The 18988-nt window shown below is 43.3% G+C and overlaps 1 protein-coding gene across 1 annotated transcript in view; it reads right to left on the bottom strand.

Annotated features, from left to right (window-relative positions):
- Positions 1–18988, bottom strand: part of MAPK8IP2 (mitogen-activated protein kinase 8 interacting protein 2) — a 108350-nt gene that overhangs the window by 41702 nt on the left and 47660 nt on the right. Inside the window, exon 2 of the mRNA XM_077473835.1 lies at positions 18421–18526. Coding sequence (XP_077329961.1) covers positions 18421–18526 — 106 coding nt within the window. The remainder of the gene's footprint in view (positions 1–18420; positions 18527–18988) is intronic.

An 18988-nucleotide genomic window follows, 5' to 3' on the forward strand; every position in this document is an offset into this window, starting at 1 on the left:
TCAGTTTAAAGATGGTTAAGCTTAATATATTTCCATTAAATGGATGCTTTAACACTGTAAACTAAAACATATTCAATATAAAACAGTTAAAGTGTATGTAAACCCTGGATCTGTTTATTTTTCAGTATGCTTAGCATAATATCTTATTGTATACCGTTTTCTTAAACAAATAATTTTTGTGAATTGCAAGCTAACTAACTTAAAGAGGAAGTAAACCCTGATGGGTTTACTTCCTCTTTTTTTCCCTGCAAAGGTAAAGCATAATGGACTACTATGCATCGCATAGTAGCTCATTATGTGTCACTTACCTGACACAGGAGCCAGCGAAGTCGCCGCTGATCCCTGTAGTCCGCCGCATCCATGTTGCTTGTGGCGTCTCGCAGCTCCGACGAATCACAGCGGCGCAACCGCGATGACGTCACTCCCGCGCATGCGCACGGGAGTCGCGCCTCGCAGCTCCGCCGCTGTCATACGGCGAAGCCGCGATGACGTCACTCCCGCGCATGCGCACGGGAGTCGACAAATTTGGCAAATCCATTCTTGGATTTGCCGCATTTAGTGCGCCTGCGCGCCGCTGTCTACGGCGCATGCGCCGTAGACAGCGGTGCCCATTTTCGGGCAAATATCTCCTAAACCATATAGGTTTAGGAGATATTGCTTGGACCTACAGGTAAGCCTTAATCTAGGCTTACCTATAGGTCCAAGTTGTTTGGAAGGGTTTACTTCCTCTTTAAGAAGAAGATTAACTAGAGATCCTGCCAGTAAGAGCACTTCCTGTTTCAAGCTGACAACACTAAGCCACTGCCTCACATCTAGAAGCAGCGCTGTCAGCATTCTGTGCAACTTCCTTCTGTTGGCCAATGGTCTAGCTATATGATAGATCAGATAGGCAACCCATCATCCAAATGAAGGAGCTCATATGGCACGCTTAGTTTTATCAGCTTGCAACTGCGAGTGTTGTTATTGGCACAATCTAGAAATGTTGCAGTAGATTCACAAAAATTATTTAGTTTAAAAAAATTGCATACAGTGATCCATGATGCCAACCATACTTAAATAGAATTGGGTTTTATATACATCCGTAGAAGAAAATGTGAGCCACACTGTGCATGAATCAACAAAAGAATACCCACAAAAGTATGTAGGAGAGTATAATCCCAAATGTGGCAATAATTCCTATAAGGAATAGCTGAATATGGGGTAGCTATGGCTCAGATATGAATGCTGGTGCTATAAATGTTTTTATATTTTAATATCAAAATATTCTCTAAAATGATATAATCGTACAGCAGTGTTGTACTCAATTTACTGTAATACCATAATAATACTCAATGTATTATGTATATTATATAAAACCTGTGGAAATTTGAAAAGAAATCTCAGATTTTAATTTGTTCTATTTGAATGCTGCTTTTAAAAAAGTTTGCCCCTAAATATACTTTTTAAAGAAAATATAATTATTAGTTACTAATTGCAATTGTATTTAACATACAGTAACCTCAGAGAATTGTGGCATAAACCACAATTTGCCATTCCTAAAAATGAAAAAATCTTCCCAGAGGAAAATAGTTTGTGGGGCAATCATTTAACGGTCTGTACTGTTCCTGGAGATCAAGGACAGTTATCAAGTATGCAAACGTGTTCCTGGAGATAATTCTTCTAAGGAGACTTTGACATGAATCATCCAAAATTCTGGCCGCACTCACTTTAACGGTTTTATTTTAGACCAAACCCTTGCTAACAGTGTTCTCTTTGGTTGCCAGAACTGTCAGTTAGAAAAATATGCCAGTTGGGATTCCTCCAGTTTTTTGGTAGAAGACATGTAGCGCTGGCTCCTGATGAGCAAGCGCTATAGTTTTTGAAAAGTTAATTTGCCTGAAACCACAGTTGGGTTTCGGGACTATTTCTCCAAATTTCTGGTCTCGGTACCAGTCCAGCTGCGTTGCACTGGGTTCTCCTTGACCACAGGTGTCACTGTCACCGCCGGCAAGAATAGAAACGCAGCCTAGCTGGGTGCATGGAATGCCACTATTCTCTCGGAACCAGCCCAGTAGGAGTGTTTTCCTGCTGTGCATTCTGGGGGGTGGTATTTAAGGTACCGACGCCACATTGGCGGGCTCTCTGTATTTTATTTTCTGTCTGTTCGGTTCTGGTGGTCCTCCTGACCCAGCCCCATGACCCTCCTGGCCTGTGGTGCGGAACCATGCATTCTGAGTCTCGGGACCAGCTGGCCCGAGGCGACGCAACTGCAGGGACAGACCTGAGTGGATTTCGGGGCCTAATGATCCAATGGTGGTCCGGTGCCGTCTCATCTGAAGGGAGAGGCCCAGCAACTGAAGAACAGCAGGGGAGGACTCTTTCAGGCTTGTTTCTCTGAAGGAGCCTGGAGGCTTAGTTGAAGGACACAACCTGGATCAACACTCATATGGTATCGCCGGATCGGCTGAGAGAACCTGGTACCATATGTCAGTTCTTTAAATTTATCCACATCCCTCAGTAATGCTTAAGTGTATCTCACAAGTCTGTGGCAGAGACTTTGTCGAGCACCCCACCGGCTGCTAGGCCTAGTGAGAAAGGTCTATCTGGGGGTTGTTAAATCCAGTTGTGAAACGGTCTTTATTCTCTGGATTTTCTCTAAAGACTCCCATTTTTGCAATCCAAGTGCCTGAACTCACTCATAACCCTTTATTGAGAGACTCTGTTCTGTTCTAAATAACCCAAAAAAGGATTCAGTGTCAGTTTCCACATTCTTTGGGCCATCTATCATGGGAATCCCAAGACGGAGAAGTAAACAAGTGAGGTAACGGTAAGCCCAAATAAAACCAGCAGCTCCTTCGGGGGTCAGTGCTACAGACATCTAGAATGTTTTCTTTAACCTTGCTAAATCCTATTCTATCCTTCCTAATCTATATATATGCTATATACTGTATATAGATGATGAAAAGATTGAAATCCCCCATTTTTTCCCTGGGGATTCTGCAGTGTTTCCTTTGAGTGCTCAGTGTGTATAGAATCCTGATCTGAGCTGTTGGCCTCAACCAGCTGGTCCCAATACATAAAGATTCACAGCCCTGACAGGTTGCTTACAGGGCTGGTGGGTTCCAATCCATTCTCAATGTGTATTATAAAGAGAGATTAAATGTAGTAGGAAATCACATACTTGACATGTCGGGGCCCCAGCACATACACATGCTGTTCACTTATTAGTGTCCAGACCCTGGCAGAGGTCTCCTTTTTTTTTTTAACAGTAACACTAGTATATCTAAAACCTTAAGCCTACTACACACGATGAGAAAATTGGACGAAAAGCTTTTAGAAGCGATTGTGCGATAGTCTGATCGTTAGTACACAGCTTTTGAGAGCTGATCAGGACAGTTCATCTGAAATTATCAGAAGGGGCAAACATGAAAATTGTTCTCGTACGATATCAGAACATACAATTTTTGTTTAATCAGTACTGTATTCATCTAAAAAAATCAGAAAACCGGGAAAAAGGCATGCTTCGAAATGAAAAAATACAATACAATACAACACATTACAGTACATCACTTCTGAAGTTGTATTCTGTCATACGAGAATTTTTGTGACTTTCGTAACGGATCGATATTCTCATCATGTGTACAAGGCTTTAGCAAAGTATAGCTTCTCTGACAGTCCTCAAACAAATGTGTGCACTGCATTTTCTATCATCTACTTCAACAATCCACACTTTGTTCTACAGCAGTTCCCCCTCACATATCCACATTTTGTTTGTGTACACTTCTTCCCCTAATGTCCACACTGCTTTCACTAGCAGCTCCCCCACCACACTATGTTCTCTGACCCTTCTCCCCCTATTGCCCATAATATCACACTATATTTCCTGCCCGTTCACCCTTACTGTTCACAGTACATTTTCTGCAAGCAACCACCTCTATTCACCATCACTTCGCCCCCTATAGTTCAAGCCATCATTGTACAACGTATACCGTGTTTGTTGGAAACTTTACTCACTGGTCTTATTACATTATCTGGTATCTTCTCCTGTGGATTTTCTTTCAGCTCTTCGACATTCTCCCCAGTACTCATATTTAGTGTCTTCTTCCTTTCTTGCCCAGTCAGCCCCTACTTTATCTTCTATACCCAATGGTCAGGGCCTCTCTTCTCTCCCCCCCCCCCCACACCATGAATAACTTCCCCTTTGCCTCTTCAATGCCCCACTAGCCCACACCCAGTTACTTCTTTTCCAACCTCTGGTCTATCGATGTTTAGCTATCATTATGCCTCATTTTCTTCCCTCATGTTCCATAATTGGCTCCTGCACTTGTATGGTTAGAAAGAAAAAATGTATGTGTAAATGTGTATATGAAAGTATAAAAGAATGTCAGCTCTTGCAGTATTTTTAATAATCAATAAATTGACTACATACAGTGATATCTCCACCCAAAAAGCAGCCTTCCTGGATACATTTCACCACTTTTGACTCACAAGGATAAAAGGAGTGGTAAACGGTGCCAGAGAAGGCTGGTTTTTGGGTGGAGATATCACTGCATGCAGCCAATTTATTGTTTTTTTTAAAAATACTGCAAGAAGAGCTAAATGGAGTACGGCTGACATTCTTTTATGTTCCCAATGGAGAATGGAGACGGGCGATGACTATGGCTGGCATCTGGGTTGTCCATGTACAAGAGAGGCCAGTTTGTGTGCTTCGTGCTTATGAAAGGTTTTGGGTTGGTGAGGTCTTAGAACTTGTACACACGGTCGGAGAATCTGTCGGAATGAGTCTTATCGGACCGTGTCGTCAGATAATCCGACTGTGTGTGGTATGCATCGGACTGATTCCGTCCGAATTTCTGTCCGACCCAATTTTCCAACATGTTGGAAATATTTCCCGACCAACTGGGCCGGACGGACCTAATCCGATCATGTGTAGAGCATTTTGATCGGACCAAGTGCCACGCATGCTCAGATCAAATTCCTACATCAAAGCTATTGGCTACTAGCCTGAATGTAGTCCCATCGTAACGAAATTGCGTCATCACGTTCTGAAAGATCGGATTTTTCGACAACTTAGTCCGACCGTGTGTATGCAACAGTTTCGGACACAATCTGTCGGACTAAATCCGACGGACAAAATCTGACGGATTTGGTTGGCAGAATCTCCGACCGTGTGTACAGGGGCTTAGTTTAGTAATAAGAATCATCATCATTCTTTCCAAAGGTTCCCAACTTGAATTATCGGTTTAAAAGAGTTGTGAAGGGAAAAGGTTTTTTATCTTAATGCATTCTATGCATTAAGATTAAAAAACCTTCTGTGTGTAGCAGCCACCCCAGCACCCCCCAATTACTTACCTGAGCCCCATCTCTCTCCAGCGATGTCCACGATTGTCTAAGCCATCTGGGACACTCCTCCTGATTGGCTGAGACACAGCCTTGGTGCCATTGGCTCATGCGGCTGTCAAAGTAAGTCAGCCAATCAGGGGAGAGAGGGGGCAGGACCAGGTCGGGCTCCATGTCTGAATAGATACACGGAGCTCTGACTCGGCTCAGGTGCCCCCATAGAGAGCTGCTGGCTGAGGGGGCACTTGATAGGAGGGAGGGGCCAGGAGCAGCAAAGAGGGACCTGAGAAGAGGAGGATCTGGGCTGCTCTGTGCAAAACCAACTGCACAAAGGAGGAAAGTATAATATGTTTGTTATTTTTTTATTTTTTTTAAACAAGACTTTATAATCACTTTAACACTCATGGCTTAAATGAGACAAAAGTGATCAGATATTTGGATTAGTGTCCATTTATATGTCACTTATGTTCAGCTGCTCTGGTGATTGGTGTGATCTTCTGGTAGTCTTCTTCTGGCCATACACTGTAAGATTTCTCTCAGTCAGTCTCATGGGCTGAACAAGAAAAATCTATTGATTCCTGTTTAGATTGGATGGAGGAATCCCCCCAGGTCAGCGCCTGCAGCTTTCAGAATACCTGAACATTAACTGTATCTGGTTGGATGCAGCCACTACTCAGATGGCAATTTTTGGCCTGGCTTTTTCAATTTTTTGATCAAAGGATGTCAGGCGGGATAATGCCAACAGGGTCACCCATGGATTGAATTTTGATGGACCCACTGAAATGTACTCCATGTATAGTCATCATTAGTTTGGAGAGATTTCCCTTCACTTCCTGCCCCATAGCCGAACCAGGAAGTGACAGGAAGTGAGAGGAAATCCCTGCAAATTAAAGGAATCAATTCAGGCCTCCCCCAGATTACCAGAACTAGTGTGGGTGAATCTCGCTAATGGAGACACAGACAGCAATAAAAACCTAATAGGTGTTCTAAGGACCCGTTCACACTGAACAGACAGTTGAAGGAGAGTAAACTGTACCGAAGTACCGTCAGCTGTCTGTTCCGACTGAATCAAACAGCTCCCATTTTTTTACACTGAACTTTTTTTAAAGTGTACAAAAGTGACGATTCATTCATGTCACTATAGAGCAGCGCAATGCACTGCTTTACAGTGACATGCGATTCTGAACAGCAAGCAGAGATAAAATGCAGCATGGCTGTGTTGCAGTGTGAATAGGACACACAGAAAACAATTGACAACGCACATAGCATGAATTGGTCCTACTCCATCTCCACTCTATCCAAAACTAAATATAATTTTTTTTTTTTTTTTATTTACCTTTAGTTATACTTTAATGCTAAAGGGTCCTTTCACATGGGCTGCCTGATCAGGTCCGTCTGTCCATTTTTCAGGTCAACCTGATGGGACCGTGTGGTATTCCCTATGGAGCGGCAGATGTCAGCGGACACAAGTCTGCTGACACCCGCCGCCATCCGATCCTGCCTGCAAAAAGCAAACGGATGGTGGTCCTATTTCCCAGGCATCTGGCGGACCGGATCAGATAGGATCGGATGGATTTCCCCATAGAGGAGAGCGGGACTGTGTCCGTTCTGCACAATGAGTGGAGATGGACCCATCATCCACCTGCTCATCAGAGATCAGTGACGCGATTCACCGCTGAGCGAGCAGAATCTGTAATATGGAGGCGCCTGTGTGAAAAGATCCTATAGGTCGTTGATTGTAAATTAAATATGCCAGGTTTTATGAGCCTCTTAAAAATCAGTTTTAGTAGGATGACTGAATAGGAAGGGGTTGAGAGCCAACAGTTATGCTAGCCTTTACTTTGACTTCAGTCTACTGAGTCCCTAGCTGTATGTTCAATAAATTCTGTATTGAAAGGAAATATCAATAATTTTCAGTGTGCAAGGAATTGGCAGAAACATTTGCACCAGGTATATTATACTGTGCTCAGCTTTATTTGACAAATCTCCATTAAACCAGTTCTATGTAGTCATATGGTGGTTCTCCATTAATGACGATATATAATTGTTAGTACTCAGAACTACTTAGTAACCACTGAATAAAACCCTTCAACTGGAATTATCAGAGAAATGCCATCTGTTGATGGTAGTAGATATGCTGATGAAAGCAGAAGACTGTGGGTAAGGCAGTTTTAAAGACCGAGAAGTGCAGCAATCAGCGAACAGATTTAAAGGACCAGTAAACTATTACATAGCAAGTAATGACATTTACAAACATATATGAATGGCTGCCTATGTAAGAGTCTGCTCAGTGTCAGGTTTGACCATAGCAGGGAATGATACCGCGGATATTATGCACTTGGCATCCATAGTACAGGGAAAAAAATGCACTTTGAGCAGTCATTGCACTTGCTGTAATTAAGTAGGCCAATCAAAGGTAACATTTCCATAAAAACTGTAAGATATATTATTTGGCAATAACATTACATTTTGCTATATTTTTATCTTTTTGTGTCCAGCATACACCTGATGAAACGTAGTAGGAAGCCCAATAGAAAGATTAAAGCTGAACTCCGGAAAAAGTGATTGTTTTTTAATTACCAATAAAGTCTGTAACTAAACTAAAGCCTGTGGCTGCTACTGTGTTTGGGAACACTTGTGTCTTTAATTTAGCTCAGCAGTGGTGGCTGGTGAGTTTTTATTTTTTTGGGGGGTGGAAAACAACCACCACCCCCACCCCCCCACAGTTGATCAGTTGGCGGCACCCCTCTTCCTGGCACTTACCCCACCTGGGTTGCGGACTCCTACAGTTGGCGGGCAGTGGTCAGGTTGTGGGTTGCGAGCTCCTACGGGCGGCGGGTTGCAGGCTCTTACGGGCGGTGGGTAGCAGCTCCTGTATCCTCTCCTCCTCTTCTGCATCACTGCGGCTTCAGTTGCATGCCTCCTCCCTCCTCATGCTAGGCATCCAATAGGATCGCCTGTCCTTTCAGCCAATTGGGTGACGGGTCTCAAGACCCTCTTTCTGATTGGTCTGGAGGAGGATCAGTGTGGCGATAGCGAATATTAATTCGCTATTGTCACACAAATGTGTGGGATTGATGCACAGTGCTCTGCCCCCCGAGCCCACCCTTTTTTGAAGCCTATTAGAGCCTCTGGCTCTAATCACATGCTTCAAAAAAACACACCCCCGCCACTGGAATCCCTGCATGTAGAGTTAGTAAAAAAAACACTAGTCCATCCAGTACAACCCACAGGTAAAATACACAAACACACACACAAACCTCCATATACACAATCCTATACCCCCAGTTGATCCAATTTGCTCCAGCAGGGGAAAATAATCCTTCCAGATTCCCTAACAGGCAATTGGATATTCCCTGGGCCAACCTTACCTATAAATATTAGTATCCAGTTATATTTTGTGTATTCAGGTAAGAATCCTGGCGTTTTTTTAAAGCAATCTACTGAGCTGGCAAGAACCAGCTCTTGAGGGAGTCTATTTCATATTTCTACAGCTCTTCCTGTGAAGAAGCCTTTCCATATTTGGAGATTAAATCTCTTTTTCTCCAGAGTTAAAGAGTGCCCCCTTGTCCTCCGTGATGACCCTAAAGTGAAAAACTCAACTCAACTCAAAAACTCAAGTTCACTATATGGATCCCTAATGTATTTATACACCTTGATCAGGGACCCTTAATTTCCTCTTCTCAAGAGAAAATAAATTCAGTTCCTCTAATCTTTCTTAATAGCTGAGCTCCTCCATGTCTCTTATCGTTTGGTTTCCTTTCTCTGCACTTTCTCCAGTTCCCCGTGTGAACTGATATCTGTCTGCCTCTGCTTATGGTTATCAGTCAGCATTGCTGCTAGCCCACGTACACACGGTCGGAGATTTTTCCAACCAAATCCGTCGGATTTTGCCCGTCGGATTTAGTCCGACGGATTGTGTCCGAAACTGTTGCATACACACGGTCCGGCCAAGTTGGCGAAAAATCCGATCTTTCAGAACGTGATGACGTAATTTCGTTACGATGGGACTACATTCAGGCTAGTAGCCAATAGCTTTGATGTATGAATTTGATCTGAGCATGCTTGGCACTTGGTCCGATGAAAATGCTCTACACATGATCGGATTAGGTCCGTCCGGCCCAGTTGGCCGGGAAATATTTCCAACATGTTGGAAAATTGGGTCGGACGGAGATTCGGACGGAATCAGTCCGATGCATACCACACACAGTCGGATTATCTGACGACACGGTCCGATAAGACTCATTCCGTCAGATTCTCCGACCGTGTGTACAAGGGCCTAGTTCTCTCTGCAAAATACAGAATATCCCCTCTGCTCCATAATATTCCGTAATCCTAAAACACTTCCTGTCCTAGGGTGATAAGGCTGATACCCCATAGATACAGTGGGGTAAGTGAACATTGTCACCCTAGGACAGGGATTGTGTTACTGGCAAGATCACTGGGTTAAAATACAGTCATTTGGAAGTCTGACCCACATTTTATTTTATGCTGGGTTACTATTGTACCATCTCTGTTCCTCATTCTCTTTTTACACTTAAAATACTGTTTATGGTTCCATCATTTTTCAAAGGTCAAATTTCACGATCCATCACTTGTCACTTATGCAGGTTTTTTGATGTCCTAAGATATTTGTGGACCCTGTGCGTTTATGTTTGCGCTTGTAATTTTTTTCTTGAAAATAATACAAATATATTCAAATATAAAATAGAGGCAAAAAATAAAAAAGGAAAACAAATGCAGCCACCACAAGGACTGCTGAGCAGCAATATATTAAAGCCCTGTTGAACATTCTGTATTTATTATGGTAATGCAGTCAGGCATATAAATTAATGAATATGCCTGCTTTATTTTTTTCCATGTTGTGTGGTACAGCAAGGGTTACAGCACTCTGTGCTGGCAGTTTATTGGCGATTTGGATCAATGTTCTTACACAAAAGCAGAGACCTGGGTCTCCAGTGGTCTGACATGCCCCCCTGCACACTGCTCCAATCAACAGCACTGATGTTGGACATAACTAATTTGGTTTAAAAAAAAAAAAGTAAGTATTATTGTTGATAACTGCCAGCGCTTAACAATTTTCTGCTTCCACTGAGAAATGATCAAATGCAGAGGCGGCTCTCTAATTAGGCAAATTAGGCGGTTGCCTAAGGCCTCACACTCACAGGGGCCTCACGGCCACCTAATTTGCCTGTGATCAAACACTGATGTCACGGCCCCCTCACAGTGCACCTGGCTCCATTTCTACAAGGCATGCAGGTGGCATGTCCATGAGGGACCTGCAGCTGAGCAGCTCCTTTAGCCTGCCCCGCTCACTCGACTTCTCTACACCTGCCTCCTATTCAGTTCAGCAGTCGGGGCCAAGGGGGTCGCTGAAACTATCCAGCTGAGCTGCCCCATGATTGTGAAAAGGAAGGAGCCTCCAATGTCCTTATGCTGCCTGGCCGACCGGAGAGAACGCGAGTGCCCGTGCAGGCTCCCTGTGTGCCTGAATAGGAATTCCTCCATGCAGCCGCTGAATGTCTGCAGGAGGGAGAGAAGTGATCATTCAGCGGCTGCATGGAGGAATATGGAAAAATCTATTCCGCTATGTGCAGTTTCCCCAACCTTTTCTGCATCCCTGTGCTCTCCGGCCCCTCCTTGTGCTCCCTGGCTCCTCCCCTCCTGCTTTCCAGCAACCCCCCTGCTCTCCAATTCTTTCTGTCCCCCTGCTCTCCAGCCCCCACCTCTCCTGTGCTCTCTACCTTTCCCAGTGCTCTCTGCCCCCAGCACTCTCTGGCCCCCAGCACTCTCCAGCCCCCACCCCCAGCACTTTCCAACCCACACCCCCTCAGCACACTCCAGCTCCTCCATGCTCTTTGCCCTCCCAATGCTCTCACAGACTGGGACATGGGGCACAGGAGGGGCTGCAGACAGGGACAGGGCTAGGGATCTCTCTCACCCCCTTTCCCTCACCCCCTCATTCTCACCTCCCTCTCCCTCTCTTACCCCCTATCACCCCTCTTTCCCCCCTCATTCCCTCTCCCCCCTTCCTCTCCTCACCCCCCTATCTCCCCCTCACTCCTTTTCTTCCCCTTCTCTCTCTCCTTCTCTATCCTTCCCTCCTCTTTCTCCCCTCCCTCCTTTTTCTCATTCCCTCTCTCACCACCCCTCTCTCCCACAACCCTTCTCTCTCTCCCTCATCCTCCTCTCTTTCTCACCTCCATCTCTCTCACTCCCCTCCCCCTCTGTGACCCTCCTTTCTGTCACCCCCGTCTCTTTCTCTCTTTCACCACACTCCTACTCTCTCTTACCCCTTCCCACCACTCCCTCTCTCTCCTCCCTCTGCTCTCCCTCTCTTTCCACCTCTCTCTTTCCCCTCTCGCCCTCCCTTGTTCACCCTCTCTCTCCCCTTCTCTCTCTACCCCTCTTGCTCACCCTCTCTCTCCCTTTTGCGCACTCGCTCTCTCCCCCTCTCGCTCACCTTCTCTCTCCCCATCTCGCATACCCTCTCTCCCCCTCTCACTCACCCTCTCCCTCCTGCTCACTCTCTCTCTCCCCCCCTTTTGCTCACCTTCTCTCTCTCCCCCCTTCTCTCTCTCCCTCTCTCTCTCCCACTCTCCCTCCCCCTCACTCGCAATCTCTCACCAAGACTCCTCTCTTACCCCTTCCGACCACTCCATCATCTCCTCCATCTCCCCATTTTCCTCTCCTCCCTTTCTTTCTCTCTCCCTCTCTCTTTCTCCCCCTCCTCTCTCCCCCTCCCCTCGCTCTCCCCCTCCTCTCCTCCCTCCTCCCCTCTCTCCATACCCCTCTCTCTCTCCTCCCTCGCTCACCCTCTCTCTCTCCCTTTCTCTCCCTCTCCAACTCTCTCTATCTCCCTTTTGCACACCCTTACACTACCCCTCTCGCTCATCTCCTCTCTCCATTCCCCTCTCGCTAACCCCCTCTCTCTCCCCCTCTCACTCACAATCTCTTGCTCCCCCTCGCTCTTTCCCCCCTTTCTCTCTCTCCCCCCTCTTTCTCTCTCGCTCCCCCTCTCTCACCCCCCTCTCACTCACAATCTCTTGCTCCACCTCTCCCCCTTTTTCTCTCTCTCCCCCCTTCCTCTCTCTTTCCCTCCCCCTCTCCCCCTCTTTTTCTATCTCTCCCCCTCTTTCTCTCTCCCTCCCCCTCACCTCTCTCCCTCCTTCCCCCTCTCTCCCCCCACCCCCTCTCTCTCCCTCCCCCTGCGCTGTGCTAGGATCCCCCCACTCTACTTCCTCTGTGGATGTGGAATGACTAAGTGACATCCCCGCCCCATTATCCCAAGACACAGGAAAATCTTAGAGGCATTGCCACCTTGCTGGGTCCCAGATGTTTTATTGGCTGCGTATGTCTGATGGGCAAGGAGGGTGCCCTGGAAATTGTGCTGATGAACTGTGTGCTAGATCCGTGCATCTTTTTGCAGACATTTTTATTGCTTGAATTTTTTGCCCATTATGGGCATGTTTGGGGCCTCATGTGTAAATTTCGCCTAAGGCCTCACAAAGCCTACAGTCGCCTCTGAAAATGTGTGCTTAAATGTTGCCCAATTTGAACAAATTGCATTGGCTTATATTGTAGAATTCTTCCATTGTGGGGCAAATGATATCTACAGACATTTAAGACTTTAATTCTGGATTTATGTGTGAATTGTCACTTTCCTGGCATTCAATCTATTTTATTTTCATATATATTAAGATGTCAGCTGAAAAAGTTAACTTCACATTTTCTATCATAGCATTTCAAATCCTTTAATCACTGCTTGTGATAAGCTGATTAAAGTAATCTGCTCAAGCAAAAAATTGATTCTCATATTCTGACAAAAAGAACTTGAAGCTAATTAATTTAAAAGTGCACTAGCTGAGCCGGATAAACTAGGACTACAGTAATTACTTGTAGCTTCAAACATCTGATAACAGTATGTAGTATGTAGATGACCTTCACAATTAGTAACTGTATATAGCCAAAAATCACACTGCAATGCAGGAAACATCTGAGGTCAAGTCTATGGAAATCCCCCTATCCATAGCTGGGAGTTTATTAGTAGTATACAGTATTTTCTAGTTGGCTATACACACTGACAGTCTTTAAGGAGACGGCAAAAATGCTTTTCTTTATGATTAGGAATGAGCCTGCGGTTACGTTCGATTATAACATTGGGTGTTTGTCCATTCACCGAATACCGAGCATTATGGGGCGTTTGCGGGAAATTTTAGAACACGCGGAACACGAAGAGAAGGAGATCTAACTGCTCCAGGAACACACATGCAGGTAGTGAACTCCTCTCCCGGCCCCGGAGGCCACAGGTGCAGGCAATTGCCGATAGCAACGCACGAAAGTAGACTCTGGACTGCCGCACTCTTGAGAAAAAAACGCCTTTCTTTTTTTTTTTAAATCACATCTAAAAAACACAACGAACACAGTAGACAAAAAGGCTGACGTTTCGCACTAGCAGTAGTGCTTACTCATAGCTTTTTAATTTTTTATGTGATTTTTTTAAATAAAGAAAGGCGTTTTAAGTGTGCGGCAGTCCAGAGTCTACTTTTGTTTGTAACACGCCATAATGAATGTCGAGACCATCAATGCACTGCGAGCACCTGACCTGCATGCTTTGACCAATCATAGTACGCTCTGCTGTGAGAGCCATGATTGGCCAAAGGCAAGGTGCCTTTGGCCAATAATGGCTCAGGGGGCTGAGCCCATGTCCCACACTATGTAACGCTGCTTACACGGCAGCCGTACATAGTTTTATGAATGAGAGCAGCAAAATGACATTTGTAAAGGAAAAAATGTAATTTAAAACTGCTGTAATGTATTGTCGGATCCTCTGCAATATAGAATCAGTGAAAAAAAAGGCATGGGTTCCCCCCAGTCCATTACCAGGCCCTTTGGGTCTGGTATGGATATTAAGGGGAACCCCGCACCCAAATTTAAAAAATGGATTGCGTGGGGGTCCCCTCAAAATCCATACCAGGCCCTTCAGGTCTCGTATGGATTTTAAAGAGAACCCTGAAGCCAAAATGAAAAAAAAAATGGCATCCATCCATACTAGACCCTTATCTAAGCACGCAACCTGGCAGGTCGCAGGAAAAGAGGGGGATGAGAGAGGGCCCCCCTCCTGGACCATACCAGGCCACATTCCCTCAACATGGGGAGGGTGCTTTGGGGTCTGTGGGCGGGGGGCTTATCAGAATCTGGAAGCCCAGTTTAAAAGACATTGTACAATTGTATCCCTCCCCCCTACCCATTCACCAAAAAAAGTGTAAAAATTTTAAAAATGACAAGAAACAATTTGGGAGTCCTTTCAAGTGGGGCTATCGCTCCCGTATACTCCCGATGCACAACAGCATCTGATTCCACCAAACACGTGTCGTCACTACCACGTGACTTCCTCAGGGACCCCTGAAGCACTAAGTCTAGGTTTAAGCTTTTGTCCCACAATGAAAACTGATTGCTTTGAAGTAGTAAAAGACCTAAAATTGTTTGCACATAGGCTTACATAAATATCTCTATGATGATGAAAGGAAAAAGAAAAAAACAGGAAAAAATAGAAAAAGAACAATGGAAAGGTTTCACGGTCAGGGATTTCATGGTTCTCAAGGACCTAATGGATTTACTCAGTGAAAATTAAATAGCGAAGGGAGACTCCTTTGAGGGGGGTTCCCCTGAGAATGATCCGGAGTTCTCCTCTCACACACAGTCTCCTATTCTACCATCAAAAATAAAGAAAACATCTACTAAATTCCATCCGCTACAAACCAATCCAAATATTTGTACATTTTTATCCCAAACAACATCGGAAATTGAGTGACTGGACCTCAGTAGTCCCTCCCGGAATTATATATCATCCCAGCAGTAGCAGGCAATAGGCAGACTACAGAGGGATGAGAGCGTAACCATTAAGGTGACTGATAAGGGAGGAAGCGTGGTAGCGATGGATACACCTATGTATAAATTAATGTCTTGATATTCTCTCTAATAAAGATTGGTATGAGAGAATCCAAGAGGGGAAGATCCTGGATTTTAATGAAGAATTTGATGTTATTGGTGATACATATAGAAATGGGATTATTGACAAAGATGTCTATGAGGCCCTTCAAGTCCCATATGCAAGAGTTCCATTTTTCTATGCATTACCAAAAACACATAAGGATTTGAGAAGGCCACTGGTCCAGCCTATTATCTCAGGGGCAAAAATAGACAAAAGGCAGCCATCTGGTAGATGCCTTCTTCTCTCATGTTCTTAGTCTCCCTTCCTATATTCAGGAAACTATAAACCTTTTAAGGAAATTAAACAATGTTATAATACCACCTAACAAAATCCTAGTATCTATTGATGTAGAGGCTCTTTATTGTAGTATCCCCCGTGACTTGGGTGTTCATACAATAGGGTAGTTTTTGAATTAGAAAGAATTATCAGCTCAACCTTATCATGCCCTTGTCTTGCAAATTTTACATTAAATTCTCATCAAGAATGTTTTCACCTTTAATGTCTCCCACTACATCCAGGTGCAGGGGGTTGTGATGGGGACGTTCTGTGCCCTGTCGTATGCCAACCTGTACCTGGGGGGATGGAAGCAGGATCTTTTTGCTGATGAGTCTGCCTGGTACAGGTAATATGCTGGTACAGGTTTATAGATGATATTTTTTGGGCATGGAATTCTTATAGGACAGTGTTGCAGGAGTGTATGGGCTATCTGGCTGTAAAAAGATTTAATTTCAAATTCACTATGCAATATGATAATTTCACATTGCCATTTCTTGATTTGAACATATTCAAGCAGCCGGATGGCACTTTGGACACATCCTTATTTAATAAAAACCCAGCACTGGAAACATTATACTCCATGCAGATAGCGCCCACCCACAACCTCTAATTAGGCTTATACCATACTCTCAATATTTTCAAAATAAACATAACTGTTCTACCGAGGAACAGTTTGAGAAGGAGGCAAATCTACTGAGGTCCAGATTGTTGTTAAGGGGCTATACCAAAACCACCCTAAAGAAAGCCTATAACAAAGCAAAACAGACAGACAGACATTATATGTTGTTTGTGAAAAAAGAAATCAAGAAACCAGAGACCATTAGGATCGTTACCACATTCATCACCGAGTTGTGGAAGATGCCATACGTAAATATTGGCACTTCCTAAGCGGTGATCCTATACTACAAAAATATACTAAATATTGTCCAATAGGGTCGCTGGTTCGAATCCCAACCACGACACTACCTGCCTGGAGTTTGCATGCTCTCCCTGTGCCTACGTGGGTTTCCTCCGGGTACTCGGGTTTCCTCCCACACCCCAAAGACATGCAGGTAGGTTAATTGGCTTCTGTCCAAAAATTGGCCCTAGTATATGAATGGGGAGCTTGGATTGTGGGCTCCTTGAGGGTAGGGACCGATGTGAGTGTGCAATGTAAAGGGATAGGGACAATTGTAGACACTCACTCAGGTTGAACTGGATGGACTGGTGTCTTTATTCAACCTTAATAACTATGTAACTATCCACAGCTGACCTATAGGAAAGGTAGGTCATTTTGGGACCAGCTGGTTCATAGCTATTTTCATTAAAAACTCTCCAATAGTGGACAATAGTAAGGGCTATCAGGAACCTAGACCAGAATTTATTGTCTGGAAAAGGTATATAGTCGACGTCCTCCTCCTATGGGATGGGGATTTTGAATTTCTAGATGATTTTATGTCCATGCTGAATAGTAACGATAGAGGTATTGTCTTGCAACATGAGGCTAGCAAATCCAAGATTAATGTACTAGATCTGAAACTTAGAATCTTTGATAGCGCTATTATCACATCAACTTATTTTAAAGAGACAGATAGGAATGGATATATCAATACTAACAGCTGCTACCATAAAGTTGAAGTTCTTTTCTAAGAGACAATTTCTGAGGTTGCAGAGGAATTGCACCAACCAAGATGACTTTTTGCATGAAGCCTCTCTCCTTAAATTACATTTTTTAGAGAAAGGCTATGAGGTTGATGAAATAGAAGGAGCATTTAAATTGGCCCTAGATAAAAATAGAGATGATTTGTTAATATCAAAGTCTAAGAATCATGATGATAGATTTAAGTTTGCTTTCCCTACCACATATTTGAATCAGCACTATGAGATTAAAAGAATTATGCAGAAGTATTGGAGAGTTTTGCAGGGTGATAGGGTTTTGGGGCCAAACCTTCTTCGTACGCTCTTGTGACGATACATGAGTTGATACATGAGATACAGCATGTTGCACGGACCTCTGACATATGTTAAAGTATTGATTTCTGTAACTGTTTCTTTTGTATAGGCCAAATTTCTTTGGTGCCAAAATATTGAGGTCCTGAGGAAGCGATTATGCAAAACACGTCGACCTCTTGGAACATTTTGGAAAGACGTTGGTTTTTTAATACATGGTGGATATTGTCCTATGTCACATGAATGCCTGTTTTATTAACTTTTTATCTTATAATTTTGTGATAAATATTGTTATTTTATCATAATAAATGTAACCGTCCTTCTCTTGGTACCAGTAAAGTTCAGCATTTTCCATTTTTTTTATATATATATATATTTCTAATGTATGAGGTACTCTTTATATAGCTCTATGTCTTTCTTGAATGTATTTACATACTAAATATTATGTTGTTTTTTAAGCTAGCTCCTTCATCGAGGATAGCTGCCTAACAAATAAAGACTCAGACATGAGGCTCTGTTCATTTACTTCCAAAGGAAGCCACATACACATTTCTATAGATATATGTTCAGTCAATTGTATGACAGGAAGCATATGCCTGTCATTATACACAAAGGAGGCAAAGTACAACCGACTGAACACAGACATTAGTGGTCACAGTGCTGTCACTTCCATTTCTAATTTGACACCTAGTCTAAAAAAGGATAGAGCAAAATATTTGATAATTAAAAAAAAAATGAATTAAAAATAAATAATGCAAAAAAAATAAAAAATTAAACTTGGCCCGAGTAAAACATGTTTAATATGCATCTTTTACAACATTTAATTTTTTAAAGTGTGATTACTTAATACATTACTGTTAATACCAGTGCTGAGTAATTTCTTCATAAAGCTCAATTATTACCTTGTCACAGTGATCTGAGTCATAGTTCAGTCCAATTCCACAGTCATCTGTAATTTCTGACAAATCTTCGTCATCAAATTCTTCCAAACTGATATCTTGTGATGGCCTAATTAAAAAAAAAAAAACAGTGACAGCATGAAAAACCACAATGACAGTGGTGGATACAAGTACAAATGCATTTTCTTACAAAATACTGTTGTTGTGGCACTAAACATTCTCTACATGTTAAAATCCTCCTGATATATTGGTGTTTTATATAAAGAACTGGTGAAATGTTTCAGAATAAGGTGTCACTCATTTTTTCTAATTTTACCAATATTAGTCAGGAGGAAAATCACAATAGACAAGAATGGACAAGGATGGATAAAGCTACACACTGACAGTTTTTAATGCGTCATCAATAATGCTTATCTTTATGATAATAAAAACTGAAACCATTTCCAAAAACTTGTTCTGAGTCTAGTCTGATAGCTCTAAATATCAGGATATCACTATATATTTATGTGAATTTTGAGATGCATATCTTATAATTCCTTATAATGAATACTTTCTGCAATTCTAAGTATTG

Source organism: Lithobates pipiens, unplaced genomic scaffold (assembly GCF_037356315.1).
Source record: "Lithobates pipiens isolate NorthernLeopardFrog02 unplaced genomic scaffold, aLitPip1_a1.2 Scaffold_8, whole genome shotgun sequence".
NCBI classification, from domain to species: domain Eukaryota; kingdom Metazoa; phylum Chordata; class Amphibia; order Anura; family Ranidae; genus Lithobates; species Lithobates pipiens.